We start from the raw sequence: 20,904 nt of genomic DNA, 5'->3' as shown, positions 1-20,904 counted from the left end.
ATGAGCACTTTCTCACTGTCCTACCTTGTGCTTGCTAAGGAGCAGAAGACTGGGCCGGTCCCACTTGTCATCCTGTCTTATGGTTTTTATGGCTGTGAAGAGACACTATGACCGAGGGAACTCTAATAAAGGCAAACATTTAGTTGGGGCTGGCTTACAGTTTCAGAGGTTCAGTCCATTATCATCATGGTGGGAAACATAGCAGTATGCATGTAGACATGTTGCTGGAGGAGTCAAGAGTTCTACATCTTGATCTGAAGGCAGCCAGGAGGGGACTCTCCTTCCACACTGGTTGGAGCTTGAGCATAGAGACCTCACAGTCCACCTACACAGTGACACACTTCTTCCAACAAGGCCACACCTCCTAATACTCCCACTTCCCATGGGTCAAGCATATTCAAACCACCACACATCCCAAACCTAACTGTTGAGACCAGGCTGTTCCCTGCCCTAAGCTACTCTGAATTGTGCAGAACAGTGGGTTTCCAGCTTGTGCTGTGCTCTGAGAGACTCCATTTTACAAGCAGCTTCTACGGTGTAAAGCAGAAGGTGGTCATGCTCCTGGATAGGCAGGTGCCCAGCACCATCTGCCGGGTGACACCATCTGCACCACTGACTGGTGAGGGACTTGGAAGTGTATCACAGGTGCACATGGAGATGATACAGTCATATCAGGACAACCAGGCCCAAGAACTCAGTGGACACATCTAAGGAAAGAGTCGAACTCCCTCACCTGGACCCTGCAGGGGTGGGCACCAATAAGACGGTGACACCCCTGCTGCCTGTCTTCTGATCACTTAGCCTGTGCATCAAGGACCACAGATGGAGAACTCTCCACGGGCCCAGGCTTCAACCCATCTGTTCCTCTGCGGCTGCAGCCTACCCCAGCTGCCATCTGCCTGTCCTCTTGCTCACCTGTCTGGACCTATTGTCCATCTGTCCATCTGTCTGTTCATTCATCTCAGAGACTGTCATACACTTGCTCCTCTCATCTCCCCCCAGACTCTCTTATACTCCTAGAAGTTCCCCCGGTCCCTTTGAAGCTTCTTGACTCTTTAACCCTTTGCGGCCATTCTGTAAGCTACATATATATACATGATCGATTGATGGATGGATGGATGATAGATGGATGGATGGACAGATAGGCAGATAGACAGGCATAGACAGTTGATAGGTAGGTGATAGATTTGCAGTCTGATGTGTGTAATGTATGATCTGAGAGCTGATGTGGGCAATTAAGTTGGGAATAAGCACCCGTGTTTCCCTCAGCTGGAGGCATTAGGCAAAGCAGGGATATTTGGTAAATCGCTGTGGTTGAAACTTCCAAGCCCTCTGAATTTGTTCTTTAATACATCCTGACATTGTGCCTATGTTTCTGGCATAGCTGGCCATGCTCGCAACAGTCAGTTATTATGGGTCCTCCCTTTGTCCCAGGCCTTTCCCTGTCCACCAAGCCTCCGTGTGGAAATGGGACAGTCTCGGCTGTGCAGTGCATAGGACCTGGGGCACCCAGGCCTGGACACTGGATGAGAAGCAAGCCACTTTTCCACAGAGGCTGGCATCACGGGGCTTTTTGGGTCTTTGCTATGCAGAGCCTGCTTCCTTGGAGACCCTGCTCACCCACTCAGCCGCTATCCCTACAAACTAGCTCCTGGGAGAACGCTAGGACTTAGCTTACAAAGAGAGTAAGCATGACAGAGCGGGGAGAGATGGAGAAGGAGGGCAAGGCAGGGAGGCTGGCTTTCTGAGTGTGGCTTAGGCACAGCCAGCCTGCTTTGGTCACCATCAATCACTAAGAGCCACCAGGAATGACAGTGAGCCTCAAAGATGATGATATTTAAGCAGACACTGGCTGTCAACATCACCAGTTCCTAAACACACAGCACGCCACAGGACGAACGGCAGGCATGCTGTTCTATCCACACGGCTGCAGCCTCCATCCCCTCTGTGAGGCTTTCTCCAAGCCCTCCTGAGAGCTAGCCCATGCTCAGTGTCCTCACGGTTGATGTGGAAGCTGATTAGGGCCCGCTTACTGACAACACGTGTGGAGGCAAGTAGTTGTGTGTCCCTTCACGTTCTTAGGCGTCTAAGTTATAAAGAGCCCACCTAATTCACTCATGTTTTCATAATACAGTGCAGTGTCTATGAACCCAAGACACTTAGAGAAGAATGAAAGGAGTGGGCAGAGCATGGGAGAAGCTGGAGCATGGGAGAAGCTGGAGCATGGGAGAAGCTGGAGCATGGGAGAAGCTGGAGCATGGGAGAAGCTGGAGCATGGGAGAAGCTGGAGCATGGGAGAAGCTGGAGCATGGGAGAAGCTGTATCTTTCATCCCCACAACCTCTGTGCTCTCCCATGGCTCCTCTCATCCCCTTCCTGACACCCTTGCTGGCTTTAGTGCTCTACACATCTGTCCATCAATATTGGAGGAAACAGTGGTGCCAATAGCCCAGCCCTGCAAATATATGTCCACTCACCTGGCTTGCTGGCAGACACAGCAAACCCATAGCTTCTCATGCTTCTGGTAGGAGCAGCAGCTCTTGCAGACGCTGAACTTGCATTCCCCACAGCGGCGCCTGGCGTTGACCAAGAAGGTGAAGGGGGAGCAGCACCGCATGCAGCAGCGCTCCACGAACTTCTGGTGCTTCGAGAGGATGCTGCACTTGCTGTTCTCCTCGGCCAGCCTCTGCTTCATCTCACTGCACAACAGAAAGAGGGGGAGAAGGTGAGGCAGAGAGAAATGTCAGGGTGGGGCTGTCAGCCCAGAGCATCTGGTCCTGTCCCCTGCATGTGCCCAGTCCTTATAAAATCTTCCTATGGAAAGAAAAACATTAAGGGCTGGAGAGGGGGCTCAGAGGTTAAGAGCACTGACTGCTCTTCCAGGGGTCCTGGGTTCAATTCCCAGTAATTACATAGTGGCTCACAACCATCTGTAATGGGATCTGATGGGTGTGTCTGAAGACAGCCACAGTGCACTCATATACAATCAATCAACCTTTTTTTAAAAAAAAAAAGAACAATAAAACCAGAGACTGTATATGTGCATGTGTGTGCTTGTGTGTATGTTGAATGTACATGTGGAGACCACACTGTGAATGTGCGTATACTTGTGTGTGTGCATGTGCATGCATGTGTGTATGCATGTGTGTGCTGAATGTGCACATGGAGACCAGAGCTCAATCCCGAGTGACCTCTCTCCCCAAGGGTCAGGGATAATCCTGCAAGAGGCAGAAGAAAGATTTTAAGAACCAGATATTGGGGAGGACCAGAGCCAGTGTCTTCTGGACATGATGAGCTGTTACCCTCACAAACAGCAGCTGTGGTGGCCGCACAAGATCAGGGCAGGTGACATTCCAGCATGGCGTGGGACTCCTACTCCTAATTGAAGAGCTATGGGCAGTTGCCTGCTTCTATGGAAAGGAGAGGAAGGTTTCTTTAGGTTGTGACCCCTCGTAGACCAACCACACCTCAGTGGATGGCTCCACTTTCAGAAACAGTTGGGCAGCACAGTGGGAATTGGTTAAAATTTTTAGTCGGAGTTGATGGGCTATTAAACATTTTTAAAGAGGATATGAAGTTAGAGGTAGGGTTGGGGATGCTGGTGTGGACCCGGGAAGAGTTAACAGGAACAGGTGGGATGTATAAGATCAAAATACATTACATACATTCCTTGAAAATTAAATACATATGTTCTTAAAAACACATCAGTTTCTTCCTCCGTTACTTCTCGACACTGTATCTTTTGAGACAGGTTCTCTTACTGGTATTCTCCTGCCTCTACATCCTCTGCCCTGGGATAACACACACCGACCACCAAATCCGAGTTTAATGTTGCTTCTGGAAACCTGAACTCATGTTCTTAGTCTTACGTGACAATGGATTTCCCACCGATTCACCTTACCTGTCTCCAGAGAGACCAGCCCTTGACCAGAGAAACCACAGAGCAACTCTGAGGGGTGGGCTAATTTTGTGTATCCCTGGGTATCATGAAAACCTGAGCACTTCTGCCTCAGACACTATACGGAGGCACAAATTACCACTAAAACAAGCAGCCATGCAGAATAAAACCTTTCACTTCATTAATGCCTTCTTAGAGGGGAGAAGATCGCTTCTGTTAAAACATTAATCCTCACAACAGCCCTGCTGGGGATCTGATGATCCTGTTTCACACCCCTGGAGACCCAGACAGCGGAGTTTTGAAAAGCTTTCAAGTCAACAGGAGTCGATACGGATCCTCAGGCAGATCTGAGATGCTGAGATCTGAGATGCTGGGGACTCGAATCTGGATGAAAGACCATTATCTTCCACCAAAGAGCCCCGGTCGCAGCCAGCTATGGTCTCAGTAATGTGAAGTCTGACAGCTTATGCACCCCTGGGAGGTCAGTGAAAGGGATTGGAGGAGTCGCAGGAGTGGTCCCAAACATCCTGAGCGACCTGCTAGGCACTGCCAGTAGTCCCCACAGGGATAGAGGTTATAATCAACTACTACTACAGTTCCTCAGTCCTACTATGGCATCACGTAGTACACATCACGTGACACATCTCAGTGTTAGTCCAACTATGAGGTAATCAGGCAAGTGGAATTTCTTGGGGTCATCACAACCAAACATGTACCTGTGTCTATCACTAACCAAAGCATATACTATACAAAGCATATACTGCATTAAGTTCTCTTTGGTATTAAACTTTATTTTTAGTAGATCTCATTTATCAGTTATCTTAGGTAATACTTTTTATTTTTGAAAAATTTATACATGTATATATCCAATCCCTACCCCCTCCTTCCAGTTCTGCATATCTGCCGACCAACTTCGTGTCCCTCTTTTTCAAAGCTCACTAAGTCCAATTAATGCTGCCCATACGTGTGTGGCTGGGAGGCCATGCACTGGGGCATGGGATAGGTGACCTACAATGGCCAGCTCACCCTTAACAACCACCAACTGCCTTTAGTTCCTTAGTTAGGGATGGGGTGTGTAGAGATTCTCCCCGACCCCTGCTGGAGTTTTCAACTCTCTTGATTGTGTGGAGCTCTGGTGCTGGTTACCACAGCAGGTGTGAGCTCATGTATGTAACTGTGGTGTCATGCCATGTTCGGAGGTAGAAGTCCAAGGTTCTCCATCCCTTTTTCCCTTATGTTCTTCCTGCCTTGTCTACAATGTTCCCTGAGGCTTTTGCCACCAAACCACACCCAATGTCTGGATATTTTATTATCTCTCAGCAGCTGATTGACATTGAATTATGCCTACGTTTTTGGCTGTCACAGTTAACCCTTTCGTGGACATTTATATTCAATTTCCCTGAGGACACAGATCTCAGTTATAGGACTTGAGCCATTGATCTGCATGGTTGGTAACTGTACTTGGGAAAGTACCAGACATGCTCAATGTCTCCCTCCACCTGTCCCATGGTCTGCTGGGAAGACCCAAGTGTCTCCTCACCCTTGGCATGACTGAACCCCTTTCCTAATGGCTGTCATCTTAGAGGACGTGAGATGTCTTGGGCTAAGATTTTGATTTGCCTGTCTCTAATGACTAATGGGGGGTAATTGACTTCTCTAATTGACAAATGACCCTGAACAGATTTTCATGGGCTCACCAGCCATGTGTGCAACCTTGTCTATTCTAATGAGAGTGTCTGTCTTTTCTTGTTTTGTTATTTGGTAACGTCTCTTGATGTACTATGCCTACGAGTTCCTTAACGGATATGTAAATTTGAGATAGTTTCCCTTCCTCCCATTAAACACTATATCCTATTAGCAGTTTTTTAGTAATGAAAGGAGACTGATGGTCATTCTACAAGGTACAAAGGAGAACACAGTGGGCACTGCACAGAGATATTGTCTCAAGGAAGATGCCATTTAGGTCCTTAGAATTGGAGTAGGCAGTCAGCTAAGGAGCTGGGGTTGGTGCAGAAGGAAGTGAAGGTGGATTAGAAGGCAGAGCAGGCTGGAGCCTCCATCGTGTCAGTGACTGTCGGGTGAAGACCAGCTCACAGTGGGCCCTGCATAGAAGGGAGGCTCAACCAGTCTTGGCTATGCATGGAAAGCCAAGACTAGGGGCACTGCAGTTATAGAGGGGAAGGGGAAGGTGGCTGCAGCTGGCTCTAGAATACCTATCTGCATGGTCTTCCTGTGTGCATCCAGGTCACATTTATTCCTTCTCTTTTCACTTATAAGAGAGAAGCACATGCCAGAATCTTCCTCTAACAGAGACAACAGGTCCCACTGTGAAGCCTGGCTGAGCACAGGACAAGCCCTCCCCGCCCCCCCACCACCACAGGTCCAAACCTGCATCCCAAGACAGCTATAGAAATAGATGTTTTTGCCCTAGAGGACCATCCCCCTGTTGTGGGATTACCGCCATAGCTCTGACCTTGAGCAGCAGCAACAATGAAACCTTCCCTCTCCCAGGAGGAACAGAGCTGTCCATCACTCTGCAGATGACAGTAAACAAAACAGAGATGTGCAGACCTCCGTTCTCTCCCCCACTGAGGAGGGCACCGGTCCCCACCTCAAAGCATCGCTCTGGCACACTCCAGACATCTGGCGTGTCATGCACTGCCATCGAATGTGACCTCCCACCTAATCAGAGCCACATCTGATTCATCGGTGGGAGGGAGGGGCCTGCGGAGGGGCCTGCCAGTGGTGAGGGGACTGCAGACTGCACTTGGGGTAGCTGTTTGGTGGCAGCCTTGTGCTGTCCATCCTCAACGGTCCTGCTCATGGCAGACACCTTCCCGAAATCTAACTTCGAGGAGGGAGCTGTAGGGAAACCTGCACAGTGGTTGGTTTGTCATTTAACTTACACGTGTGTGTGTGTGTGTGTGTGTGTGTGTGTGTGTGTGTGTGTGTGTGATGTATATATGCATGTGCACCTGTGGAGACCAGGAGTCAACACTGGGCGTCACGCTTCACTGCTCTCCACGATGTCTCTTCTGGGATGGGACGTTCACTGCTTGGCTGCACTACATGACAACTGAGCCCTAGGATCCTCCTGTCTCCACCTTCTAGCCCTGCAGTGACAGGCATGGGTTCCCATATGTGTATGAGGGGGCTCAGGGCCTTGTGCTTACACAGCAAGCATTTTACCCTCTGAGTCAGGTCCCCAGTCCCTACAGAACACTTAAAATAATACCCTTATTATATTACAGGTGGAGTCTGGAGAGAAGACTGGGTGGTTAAGAGCACTGGCGGCCTTTGCAGAGGACCCAGCTTTAATTATCAGCACTCATGGTGGTTCAATACAATCTGGGACTCCAGTTTCGGGGGATTCAACATTGTGGCCTTTTGTGTTATGACTATAACCATGTAGGCAAAGCAGTCATAAACGTAAACAAATCTTTTAAAAAACCCATTAAACACTCTACGGTATCACGTTTCTTTAAACCTCCTTTCCCAGAGCACAGGGAGGTCAAACCCTCCTCCTCCACGTTTTTTTATAACAGGGAACAGAGGTCACCTGTAGGTGAGACACATCTGGCAAAGCACAACGCCCTGGAAACCATCAGCAGTAGAGAAAAGAGGGTTCAACCACTTTCCACAGTGCTCTCTAGAGGGTGGGCCCCCAGGGCCATGCAGTATTTGGATGGTGAGGGGCCTGGGCCTGGGGCCCTTTGTCTGCCTGGGATCAAAACTGCAGCTTGCCCACACAAGTGCCCTGGAGACAAGTGTCATGAGACCAATCACCAGAATTACCAGTCAGGAAATCCACAGGGGCCCAAAGCAGGACCTTCACACCTCAAGTGTTTTGATTCATTTGTAACTTTTTGTAGCCGTCTCTACCACCTCTGTGACTGGCTCCAGGCACCCACAGGGTCTGAGCTCCAGGGAAACCTCACAACTTCCTAGTGCAACTCTGCTTAGGAAGATGATGATGTCACCAGGCTGTGGGGACCGGCTGTGTGTGCGGCCTGTTACCCACTGAAGTGTTACATGGTGCGTGGTTGTAAACAATGAGGCAGACTGGTTTTAGGATGAATTCCAGTGAGTAATTTAAATAGTTTCCGCTGAACGTGGTAATAACATAAACACAATTCGGTGTTAAACACACTGGTCCAAATACAAAAACACAAGGAAGCAATTTTAAAAGACGCTGCACCCTCTGCCTCGGAAGGTGCTAATGGATGTGTTCTTTAAGCTGAGTTCTCAAACTTTTCCTTATCAAAAATGTACGTTTTCTGTTCACCTGAACCGCCACGGTTCTGGTAGCTTGTTCGTTTCACATGGGAACAAAAGAGAAAGACAAGATGGGTTCCTTTATTGTTGGACCCTTTGCTCACCCTTTTAGCATCTACTATTTTCCCACCAGGTATTGGGGACATTGAAGCAATGCCTCTCCCCCACCCCCCACAACTACGGAGAGAAGGGTGGAAGAGCTACAGACAGCAGCAGGTAAGGCAGCAGGCAGCAGGAGGGGTCTGGGTGGAGTACAGAAGTAGGGGTGCCCACACTGGCTTTGGAAGGATGGACAAGAGCTACCAGCATGTGTGGGAAGACACTGTAGAGGAGAAGTCACCTCTTGCAAAAGTCCAGACACATAGTGGACATACTGTGTGTGAGAAGGGATGAAGCCAGAGGGTGTTTGGAGGCTGGCGGTTGCTATGCCCTTTGGAGTGAAGTGTTCAGAGGTAATGAGAAGAGGGGAGGGGCTGCCTTCACTGGGTGACAGTGAGACCCTCAGAACTGTGTGTCAAGAGAGCTCTGACAGAAAGAAGAGGAAGCTGGATCAGAGGAGAGACACTGCCTAAGTCCTCCTTTGCCGTTTATAGAGCCCTGAGGTCATCAAGACCAGGGTGACGAAGATAAAAATGGAGACTTCTTTTTAAAGAAGTGCATTTTTTTTTTAAATTAGTGTGTGTGCCTCTGTGGGCACCTACGGGAGGTACCAACAGAGGTCAGAAGAGGGTGCTGGATGCCATCTACAACACTAGATACATTGATCATAGAAGTGGTGGCTTCAGATTCTTATATCAAAACAATGATGGGGTTCAAAGAAAGAATGGTAGCTTGGAGGATGAAGTGGTCTGAATAGGAATGGCCCCCATAGACTCATGTGCCTGAATGCTTGACCAATGGGGAGTGGCACTATCAGGAGGCCTTGTTGGAGCAGGTGTGGCCTTGTTGGAGGAAGTGTGTCACCGTGGAGGCGGGCTTTGAGGTCTCCTATGCTCAAGCTACACCCAGTGTGGCTCACAGTCCCGCCAAACTGCCTGTGGATTGAGATGTAGAGCTCTCAGCCCCTCCAGCACCAGAAACCTTGGAAACTGTATGCCACGCCCATTAAATGTTTTCTTTATAAGAACTCTCTGAGATCACACTGTCTCTTCACAGCCACAGAACCCAAACAAAGACACAGGAGGAAGACCGAGACAATTCCTAGCCAAAGCTGGACCAGGAACATGTCAGTAGGAGCAGAAATGGTCACACGGGCCTTAGCGATATGCCAACAGACACAATAGAGCACTCACGGGGCTTGGAACCTCGGGATACAGAAACAGGCGGTCTCCCATGGATAGATTCATTTGCAAAGAGACTATCCTGAGGATGGGGAATAGAGCTGGATCCAGTACCAGGTGAGCACAGGGAGAGGTGGAGAACGACAGAGAGGACACCCAACATTGCCCTCTGGCCTTCACATGCACAGGAGCACACATGTGCTCCTGACGTTTACCCCATGTGCACAAGCAGTTCAGCCCTCACACAAACCTGACACAGGAGCAGCTCAGCCCAGCCTGTTCTTCTTACCTCTGCTAACAAAAGGCTCAAGAATGGCTGGAAACAGGCGCACATTAGCCAGGGATAGATGAACAGTTACTCCTTCTGCCAAACAGAAGAGGGAGATACTTCACATTGAACATCCACACTTTAAATTAAAATGCAAATTGACTGTTGTTCTGAGAGCTCATAAGATATGGCTGCATCAGACATGTCCTGTCCAAGAGGAATTCCCAGAGGGAGCCAGCAACTTGTCCCACAGTTGCTCACATTCAGCAAAGGAAAAAAAAAGGCAATCAAATCATTATTTCTTTTATAGTCTTGCCTTTCCCCCCCCTTCTCCCTACAAAATCTACCTGATTCAATGGGTTTTTGGAAATGTTCAAAATTCCTTAGGTCTCTTTTGTCAGTAAAAGTTCTACTGGGGTCAAGTCTCAAAAGTAAAACAGGAAAAGAGGCACGCACATGTGTGCAGGACAGCCAGACAGAAAAGCTTTCTGGGGTCTGATGTTCATGGGCAGAGCTTCAGAGCCTCACAGATCTGTCAGTGCCCTGATCTCCTCTTCCCAGGAGGCCATAGGAGTACAGCAGCATGCTCTCCCTCCCCTTCACGCTGCCTCCCTCGCTTGCCCGGAGAGGAAGTGGACCCTAGTGTGGATGCACAAATGTGGTCTGCTGTGTACACAAAATAAAGCAGCAACTTGGGAACAAAATAAAGCAGCAACTTGAAGCACTATAATTAGGTTTTATTTTTAAAATGTGGTAGAAAGTGTATTCTGAATCCCAAACTAAATTTATCCATTACTTTTAACATTCGTATTGAGCACATAGATTCATAGCTTGTTGAAATGTCTGCTGTGCTTATAAATGGATGTCCCATAATCTATGTGGCTCTTTATGAAACAGACATCTATGGAGCTGCTGCCTCAAGCCACGACACATCCTAAGCAGGGAGCAGTTCAGAGGCAGAAGAGACAGGGCCATGAGAGGCGAGTTAGATGGAGCATGAAGACCCTGTGCGGGGCTCTTTCCTGAAGGGATGACGATGTTTGCAGAGGAACCCAGATACATCCAAAAGTGTATTTTCAGAAAACCTAGGTTAATTTTGTGTATCTATTTGGCAAAAGTTAAATATTTGGTCATTGGATCAATCTACATATTGTTGTCTAGGTATTTTTCGATAGTTCAGTAGTTAGGAATATGCCCTACTCCTCCAGAGGCCTTGGCTTTGATTTCCAGCATCCATGTCAGACAGCTCACAACCACCTTAACTCCAGCTCCAGGGGATCCGATGTCTTTGACCCCAAGGGCACCCACACCAACCAAGCACGTATGCACACACACACACACACACACACACACACACAGACATACACACAGAGGCACACAGGCACACCACAGACACAGAGACACACACACATACACACACACACACAGACACACACAGAGGCACTCGGGCACACCACAGACACAAAGACACACACACACATACACACGCATACACACACACACAGACACAAAGACATAGACACACACAGACACACAGACACATACAGAGCTTTTAAAAAATTCATGTTTAAATTCATAGACTTTGACTTACACCAATTACTCTCCATAACATTGCTAGGTCTCACCCACACTCAACAGAGGAGCAGAAACAAGGCGGTCAGACCTTACCACCTCCAGACTTGAACCAGCAACTCTCCCTGGATCTCCACTCTCTACTCACCCTGAAGGCTGGATCAGCCAGTTGGTACCATCACCTGAACACATTCCATAAGACAAATTGACCACTCACACACACAAACCCCAGGGGTTCTGCTCTGGGGGTGCACAACTGACCTGCTCTGGTCCCCATGTTAGACACCTTGAGTCCTGCCAACATTCCGAGGTTGCTACAGGGGTCAGAGTGTGACCACCGGGTGTGTAATTTATCCCGGAGAACACCAGTGGGCATCTGAAAATGACATTCAGGTGGACCGGTCTTGACACAGTTTGCCATCTGGCTGCAAGATTGTATTCTCTGGGCTGGCTCAGGTACAGCACTCGCTGAACAAATGTGAGTTCAGACCCCCCCCCCCCAGATGCCATGAAAAGTCAGACATGGCGGTGTGCATCTGTAATCCCAGAGCTCCTACAGGGAGACGGGGGGGGGGGGGGGGCGGGTCAAGACCCCTGGAAACTCGTAAGTCAACTAGCCTGGCATTTAAAAATGGTCAGGAGGAGACCCAGTCTCAAACAAGGTAGAAGTGATGGTCTGACACGTGAGGTTGTCCTGAGATCTCTACATGCATGCCACGACGTGTGCAGCTGCAGCTACACACAGGAACACGGACACAGGAACACGCACTTGAGTTTTAAAGACCGATGTTTTTCGATTGACATTTGCGCAGACACCACTAGAGGGCAGCCCTGCACTTGGGAGCTGGAGTCTTGGCAAAGGGAATGAATGTGCTACCTTTTATTGGGCCTCGGTGACCAAAACGACCGCAATAAATAACAAGTACTTTGAAACCTTTTTGACAAAATTTCCATTTTCTGCCATTTCCCCAGTCATGCATTCTGCCCAATGTCATGATAACAGTTAATTCTCCCAGCCCTTGGGTACCCTGTTCAAAGTCTTCTCAGGCACGACACTCTCACCCAACCTCGGAATAACCTTCCTCAATGTGGTGAGTTACCTGCACTTGATAGACGAAGAATCAGAAGCCCAAAGAGTGGACCTTGGGTGGGGGCTCCTGTACGTGTGGTATAGTCTAAGGCTGGTCTTAAAGGGGGTGAGGTTGGGAGGAGCTGCTGGATGTCGATGGCTACTGGGGTGCGGACACTCAGTTTTCTTTAGCGAGTAAGTTTTCTTGTGTTACACAAAGAATCACAGGGTAGGGGCTTGGGCAAACAAGCGCAGAGGAGGACAGTGGAGCAGGAAGGGACTAGGAATAAGTATTGCACCGCTTCCTAGAGACGCCCTCATCTCCCTCTATTCAGCAACGGAGCAGAACAGTTCTGAGCTGGACGCCAGGGCCAAGTTGGGGTTGGAATGGAGTTCTCCCTGTTCCTTGCAGGATGGCCGGGAGGCCCCCATGTGTGAGAAGACGATGTGAAACTGGGGGAAGGTTGTCAGGGCGTTCTGGGAGGAGTTGAGAGAGGGCAGTAGGGCGGTTGTTATGCAATGCACTGTACACCTGCATGCATTTATCCAGCAGTAAGAGAGACCGAAGACGAGAGGGTTGGGGGACAGGGTGTAGAGGAGGAGGGAAAGGAGAAGGGCAAAGGGCAGCTAAGCTCAGTGGAAGTTGGCTTCACACTGAGTTCACCTGGAGTCCAGAGCTTGGCCTGGCCATGGAACCAGACCTCCTTTAAGAAGCAAGATCGGGGGTTTAGAATGCAGCACAGGTGGCAGAGGGCTTATGTGGCTTGAGGAAAGCCCTGGGTTCCCTCCTCAGCACCACATGAACCCAGCGTGATGCCACATCCCTGTCATCCGGGCACTCTGGGAACCGAGGCAGGGGAATCTCAAGTTCTAAGCCAGCTTCAGCTAGGTACTGAGTTTGAGGCCATCCTGTGCTACGTGAAATCCTGTCTCAAAATTAAATGCAATAAGAAGATAATGTTTTGTGGACCAGCATTTACAGTCGTGTCTATGGGAAGCCACTCCGGAGGGCGGTGCCATCTCTCTACCATGGGATTTTACCACATGTAGACTGTGTCATACCTTACCACTAGCCAGTGCCAGCCACTGGGACATGGGAACCCTGGGTGACAGGGGAAAGTGGATGTGGCCCACAGTCAACTAAGGTCCAGGGAGGATGCTGATGTGAATCAGATTAGATTGCAAACCTGAATCTTTTCCACCTCTAATGTTCTCGGGGAAAGGAGATGAGAAGGGGAACAAAGAATGAGGGGAAGAGAGAGAGGAAGGGACAGAAAGAGAGAGGGGAGGGGGCAAGGGAAGGAGAGACTTGAGAGAGAGAATAAGCAGTAATTGGTAATGTTCTCATATAAAATGGAAGAGGGAAAAATAAGGAAAAGACACAAGTACAAGAATCCCCAATAAGGTGTCCATGGAGAGTTGGCACAATTCAAGTCGGCCCCAGCTCTCAGAAGCATCTTGAACCCAGTTCCCACTCTGTGTTATCGAGGACTGACGGAGCTCGGTGCAGTGCGGTTTGTTCCACAGCACACTGAGCAGCTGCCTGTCTAAAGCTTTCCTTCAAACACACCTGCTGTGGGCCAAACAGTCTTACCTTGTCTCTGGTCTGTGTAGGATGGTTCTGGTCTCTTCCAGAACCAGCTTGTTCTGTGGCTCAAGGTAGTGCTGATGACATCTGTACATCTGTGGAAGAGATACACTAACCAGAAGAGATTGTGTGCCTGTGCATGTGTGGATGTGTGTGTGTACATGTGTACATGTGTGCATGCATGTGTGTGTACATGTGTATATGTGTGCATGTGTATGTGTACATGTGTATATGTGTGCATGTATGTGTGTGTATATGCGCATGTGAATGCAGGCTTGTGTGTTTGTCTGCATATGTATGTGTGCATGCATGTGTGGGTATACATGTGTGTTTATGCTCACATGAGCCTGTGTGTGTGTGTGTGTATGCTCAAGCCCACGTGCGTTCAGGGGGAGGCCAGGGGACAAGTACACCCTCCATCCTTCCAACATCGATTTCTTTCTGAGGCAGGGTCTTTGCATAACCTAGAACTTACCACATAGCTAGGCTGGCCAGCCATGAGCCCAGGGACCTGACTGTTTCTGCCTCCCCAGCACTAACATTACAAACACACAGGACAATGCCCTATCTTTATACACATGTTCTGGTGACTGAACACAGGTCTTCATGCTGGCAAGGCAAGCGCTCAACACGTCAGCAAACGAACCATCTCCTCAGACCCTACCTCCCCAGAAAGAGACCTCTCAAGGCTTTCACCAAGCATCAATGTTTGCTTCGATTTTTAGCAGTGAAAAAAATACACATGAAAATAAAAGAAGAGATGGGTGTGTTCAGATAAACATCATTTTTAAAGAAGCCCCTTCTTCCTCACAGGAGATCTTTCTTCCTGAGATCAAACCCATTAAATTTCTTTCCGGGCACTGGCAGTGGGGAACTGAGGGTATAAAGGCCAACGTCCTCTGGGTTTTAGAGAACTCCATTCTCCCTGATGCACACCTAAGCAATTGGTTTCTTCCTTTCTGATCCTCCTCACAATGAATAATGTTCTGTGTCATCCACTTGTCCACTGTCTCCTCCCTGGAATCTAGTCCATGTGGTCATGGCCCCGCCTCCCATGTGTCCTCCTTGGGCATTTCTGTTGCCATGATAAAATATCTGGACAAAATCAAGGCAGAGGAAGGAGGGTCCATTTTCACTCACAGCTCTCAGCTGCAGCCCATTGGAACAGGGAAGGCAAGGCAGCAGGAAAGTGGGCTAGCTCTGGAGTCAGGCAGGAGGGAGGTGGGATATCTCAGGAGTCAGGGGGCAGGAAGGTGGGATATCTCAGGAGTCAGGGGGCAGGAAGGTGGGATATCTCAGGAGTCAGGAGGCAGGAAGGTGGGATAGCTCAGGAGTTAGGAGTTGGGAAGATGAGATATCTCAAGAGTCAGGGGGGCAGGAAGATAGGATATCTCAGGAATCAGGCAGGAGGAAGGTAGAATAGCTCAGGAGTCAGGAAGGTGGGATAGCGGACCACACCACATCCTCAGCCAAGAGCAGAGAGTGTAAACACACACAGGCCTAGCACTCAGCCAGATTTCTGCACTTTCACCCAGTTCAGGGTCCAACCCCAGGGAATGGTTCCACCCACAGTGGGCTCAGGTCTTCCTATACTAACTAATGTAATCAAGACAAGCCCTCCCAGGCGTGCTCACAGCCCATCCAGATCTATACAATCCTTCACTGAGACTCTGCCTAGGTGACTATCAAATTGACAATAAACTTAACCTTCACACAGACCCTTCCATAGGCCAGAGGGAAGCACTCGGCTGTCTGTTGAGTAGGCAGGTGGGCTAGACCAGGAGCCACCACGGCATGCTGAGACAATTTATGTACCACAGTCATCAGGAGCAAATTATCAACAGAACAATCAAGATCTCCCTCGTGTGATGGGGAGAGGGTTTGCCACCAAGCCATGAGATTTACCAAACTCCACGATTACAGCCAAGAACTCTACAGACAGACACATGTGCTGACGTCTCAAGGGCAGAGCCTTGAGCAAGAGAGCAACGTCTGCTTCCATTTTGTTCTGGGCTTTTCTTTGTCTCCAGTTATCTCCCTCACTTTCCAGTAAAATTAATGCCTGGTATCCAGCCGTCAGGGCTGAGGGAACTGAATCATGAAGAACTGAGTGCAATCCAGGCTCAGCACATCAAATATGAGAAGCCTGTATTTCAGGGTTATGTTCGACGTGGTATTTGATTATGGTTTAAGCCTCGAGGAAAGTGTAATTTTTTAAAGGATTTCTGCAGAAATACGTTTCTATGACTGCTGTAGCTTTGAGACACTTCCGATCTTTGGTTAAACATACCATACTCATTTTGCATCATGATAGATTCTTTTCTTTCCGTGACATGTCAAAAGCCATATAAATCTGGGCTGCAGAGGCTTCTGGAAACGAGATGGGTGGATCTGTGAGTTTGCCCAGCTGGGGGAGTTTCTGTCTGTGCATCACGGTATAGCATCTCCTCAGAGCCCAGAAAATGCTTTCAAGATTCCATTTTTAGGGCTGGAGAGATGGCTCAGTGGTTAAGAGTACTGGCTGCCCTTGTGGAGGACCCAGGTTTAATTCCCGGCACCCGCACGTGACTCACAACCATCTGTAACTCCAGTTTCAGAGGGTCCAACACCATCTTCCGGATTCTGCAAGCACCACACATATTTGGTGCACGTGCATACAAGCAGGCAAACACTCACACACATAAAACTTTAAAAAGCCTTTAAGCAAGATCCTGTTCACCGGAAAATGAGGGTTAGTTACATTGTGACAGAGGCAACTATAGCAGGGATTGGGCATAGGATAGAAACAGTAAAAGGTAATCCTCTAGCTGGAGAGATGGCTCAGTGGTTAAGAGCACTGACTGCTCTTCCAGAGGCCCTGAGTTCAATTCCCAGCAACCACATGGAGGCTCACAGCCATCTGTAATGGGATCTGATGCCCTCTTCTGGTATCTGAAGACAGCTACAGTGTACTCATATACATAAAATAAATAAATCTGTTTTTTTTTTTAAAGGAAAGAAAAGAAAGATCATTCTTGGTCCAGCAAAATGGCCAGGTAGGTAAAGCTACTTGCTATACCTGGAGACCCTGGGACTGACTCTCAGAATCTGCATAATGGTGGAAGGAGAGAGCTGACTCCGTAAAGTCGTCCTCTGACCTCTACCATGCGCCATGGCACACCTGCATCCCGCTCACACACGTGCACGCAATTACAAATTCGAGCCTTGAGCGTGTGCTCGCTCTTCAAATTTTCCTAAAGATTAACACTGTTTACTAGTTTCCCCACCTTGATATTTGATGATGCTGAAATTACTAAATTAGTCCTGAAAATATTTTGTGTATTTCCCAAGCGACTTGGCAGGCCCTCTGCCACCACAGCACAATGACTCCTACTGATTGCCATTTAGCACAGTCAAGGCCGTGGGTATCTGTAAATAAGGCCCCACAGTAGCTTGCAAGTGGTTCATTTAGCAATTTGCTTTGCTAATGAAAGTAGCAATTCCATTTATAAAAATGTCAACGATACCAGGGGAGCCAGCCTACGTACTCACGTATGTGGCTGCCAGCACACATGGGTGCTGCTATAGACAGAGAACAGGAGAGGATGGGGGACCCCCCAAAATCTACAGTTCTTGGACACCACTGTTGCTAAGCTCCCTTGGGGACGCTTAGATACCCACAGTCTCTCCAGAGTCATGTCCTCCCTTCTTGCTGTGCATGAGGCCCTACAAGTTGGGCTCAAACACCCTCCATGCTGCCACTCTGTCAGACCCCTGGCACACATCTGCTCATTTGCTATTCCTGGATCAGTAAGATACACGTGTTGCTCTCTCACAAGTGTGGGAATGGAGGCACATTACAGTTGTTTCTAAAGATTTATTATTTAAGTACACTGTAGCTGTCTTCAGACACCAGAAGAGGGCATCAATTCTTCTTACAGATGGTTTTGAGCCATCATGTAGGTGGTGGGTGGGTCCTCTGGAGAGCACCCAGTGCTGTAACCATTGAGCCATCTCTCTAGCCCCACTTCTGTGATCATCTGACTGATCTCCGCCTTCCCACTAGGGTGTGAATGCTCAGCACCAACCACAGCGTCTGGAATTCTCCGAAGGCTTCAAAAAGATTTGCAAAAGAGCACCACCTTCCTCACTGCTGGCTTTTTAAATCCTTTTCATTATTAAAGTATCATGCTGACGCTGACAGAAGGTGAGAATGTGTGTGGTGGCTGTGTCCACCTGAAACACAGCCACTCTCCAATGTAGTTGCCATTTATAAACACCCAGGAAATGCCATCAGCTGCACCTGCTATCTCCAGCAGAAAGTAGGATGCAGGGCTGGCTACTGACTAAGAAGGACAAGCCAGGTGCTGGGGCCCTCACTGATATTGTGAGTCCTTGGAGGAAAATCTCATTAAAAACAAAAAAACGAGGGTGAACACTTCACAAACCTTTGCTTACACATAAAGAACTTGAGGGGACCAGCAAGATGGCTCTGTGGGCAAGGAGTTTGCTGCCAAGCCTGATGGCCGGGGTTCGATCTCCAGGACCCATATGGTGGAAGGAGAGAACAGACTCCTGCAGGTTGTTTATGAACTTGACAAGCTTGCTGTGGCACATGGACACATGGACGGACACACACACGGACACACGCACACGCACACACAAACAGGTAAAGAGATAGACAGAGAGACAGAGACAGAGAGAGAGACAGAGACAGAGACAGAGAAACACAGAGAGACAGAGACAGAGAGACAGACAGAGAATAACTAAACGTAATGAAAACATGAGTTCAGCCTCACACAGCTACAGCGTTTGCTGTTTTCATTCCTAAGCTGACAATCCACCAAGGCGCCCACTTTCACCCTGGATCATCCCTTCCTATTCCCCACCATTTCCAAAATGCTAGGTTGTGAGAATCTCCATCCTCAAATGCTATGCTGGGAGCAGAAACAAGCTGGACGCCTGAGGGACATGGGAAGACTGGCAATTCTGATCACATCAAAAACATACAGGGTTGAGTGAAATGGAGATAAACTGTAGAGGGCCCTTCTTCTAAATAAGCATCTTTAAAAAGTCTACGGCTCCTGTATCTGCTTGTGTATGGGCCTGGGGTGCCATAGCAGGCATAGGTCAGACGGCCTCAGGTATCCATCCACCATGTCTGAGGCAGGGGACAAGGTGGCTGCTGTGTGCATTAGGCTTCTGGGGAAGCTCCTATCTCAACTGCCAGCTCTCTGTGGGAGTGCTGGGCTTATGGGTATGGACAGACTCTTGTCTGGCCTTTATGTTGTTTCTGAAGATTTGGACTTGGGTTTTCATGCTTTGGTGACAGGTGCTTTACCTGCCGAGTCAGCTCCCTACAGAAATGACATTAACGGGGTTAGGGGGACCCACCCAGAGATTAGATTACTCTGTTCGAATTCAATGTTGGGGTCAAGGCTGGAGTCTAAGCTGATCTCTTCCTTGGACTGAACCCAGGACCTAGCACAGGCTAGGCCAGCACTCTGCCACTCAGTATATGCCCAGCTCCCTTTTGACCTTTTATTTTGAGATGGGATCTCTTTGAGTTGCCCAGGATGGCCTTGAACTTGTGACCATCCTGCCTTAGCTTCCGAAGGGTTTGGATAACAGGCGGGCACCACCATGTCTAGCTTGAATTGGCGTCTCCACTGCCATTAAGAGATTCTGTTGGTGTTCTGCTTGTGGCCACGCTCATGCCAAATTTCTGGTAAGATTGTTAACGTCACACAAACATACGGCAGCAAGGCACCATCAGCCTGTGTGGAACACAGCATCCACAGCTATTTTTAGGATGTGAGAGAGACAGGGTGTATTTACTGTAAGTGGCACAGCCCTAGTACCACCTAATTAGGCTAGTAACTCTGACTGGGCCAGGTATGCCAGCCACATGCTCTACTATATAGATGCCTGGCATCCAGAGTCACTGAGTGAAAGATTTATTTATTCAGCTCCCAATGCCCTCTCATAAATTGTACCAACACCCGCACTCAGAGTGAACCCCCTGGTGTTACATGATCTGGTATATACCAGTGGGTCCAACACAACCTGCCAACATTTCATAATTGAAGACTGTGTATTGTCAGGATGAACCCTCCCACATCAACCATTAATCTGGAAAATACCGAGAGACATAATTGAAGACTGTGATGGGCACTGCTCCTTAGACGAATGTATCAGATGTCACTACGGGTCCCCATTCAAAGGTCCAGTCGGCCCTCATGACTAGCGCCATGCCTGAGTCACAGCCACAGCCAGTGAACTGTCTCCCGGGGATCCAGTTAGCATGGGAACCTGGAGTTTTTGGGTGCTAACACAGCTTGGTTATCTTCACGGTCTCTGAGGATGTCTGCCCTGCCCGAGACCTCAGACACACGGGTAACAGGTGCTCCAGTGGAATCGACTAATGAATGGGTGTAAAAGCAAAACTGAATTCTCACACTGGGGGTGGTCATCAGCACAGGCGTGTGCAGAGACGGAGGGCTGGGTGTTTACTGGAAGCTCCTCCCCTACCTCCACCCCACCATAGCTGCCCCGGACAGTGCTGAGCCGCCAGGTTCACAGGCCTCAACTGTTCCTGTAGCTCCACCCTCTCTGCTCTGTTCACGTAGGCCTTCAATCTACCAGACTAACCTCCTTCCGGTCATGCCTAACCAAAGAGCACCACACACGTTTCCATGTAGAGGCCATGCATGGAAGTGAGACCAAAGGTAATGTCCAAGGACAGGGAGCCCTCCCTTGCTCTGTAAACGGCACACTTACCAAGCTTAAGTCTTAGAGGATAGAGAATGCCCAGCCGTGTGATCGGGGGCACATGATAGTTCAAGGTAGGCCTGCTAGTGCATGTTTTTAATCTAACACTTGGGAGGCAGAGGTAGGTGGATCTCTATGAGTTCCAGACCAGCCAAGAATATATAGTGAGACCTTGTCTAATAAACAAACAAACATAAGGAAATAG

The 20,904-nt window shown here is 48.8% G+C and overlaps 1 protein-coding gene across 10 annotated transcripts in view; it reads right to left on the bottom strand.

Moving 5' to 3' along the window:
• Positions 1-20,904, bottom strand: part of Myrip (myosin VIIA and Rab interacting protein) — a 166,712-nt gene that overhangs the window by 76,903 nt on the left and 68,905 nt on the right. For all 10 annotated transcript variants that reach the window (XM_087562580.1, XM_087562585.1, XM_087562579.1 and 7 more), the window contains 1 exon segment: positions 2,477-2,698. In XM_087562580.1, coding sequence (XP_087418706.1) covers positions 2,477-2,698 — 222 coding nt within the window.

This window comes from Rattus norvegicus, chromosome 8, assembly GCF_021556685.1.
Source record: "Rattus norvegicus strain SHRSP/BbbUtx chromosome 8, alternate assembly SHRSP_T2T, whole genome shotgun sequence".
NCBI lineage: Eukaryota > Metazoa > Chordata > Mammalia > Rodentia > Muridae > Rattus > Rattus norvegicus.
This window is presented reverse-complemented; position numbering and strand designations above follow the sequence as displayed.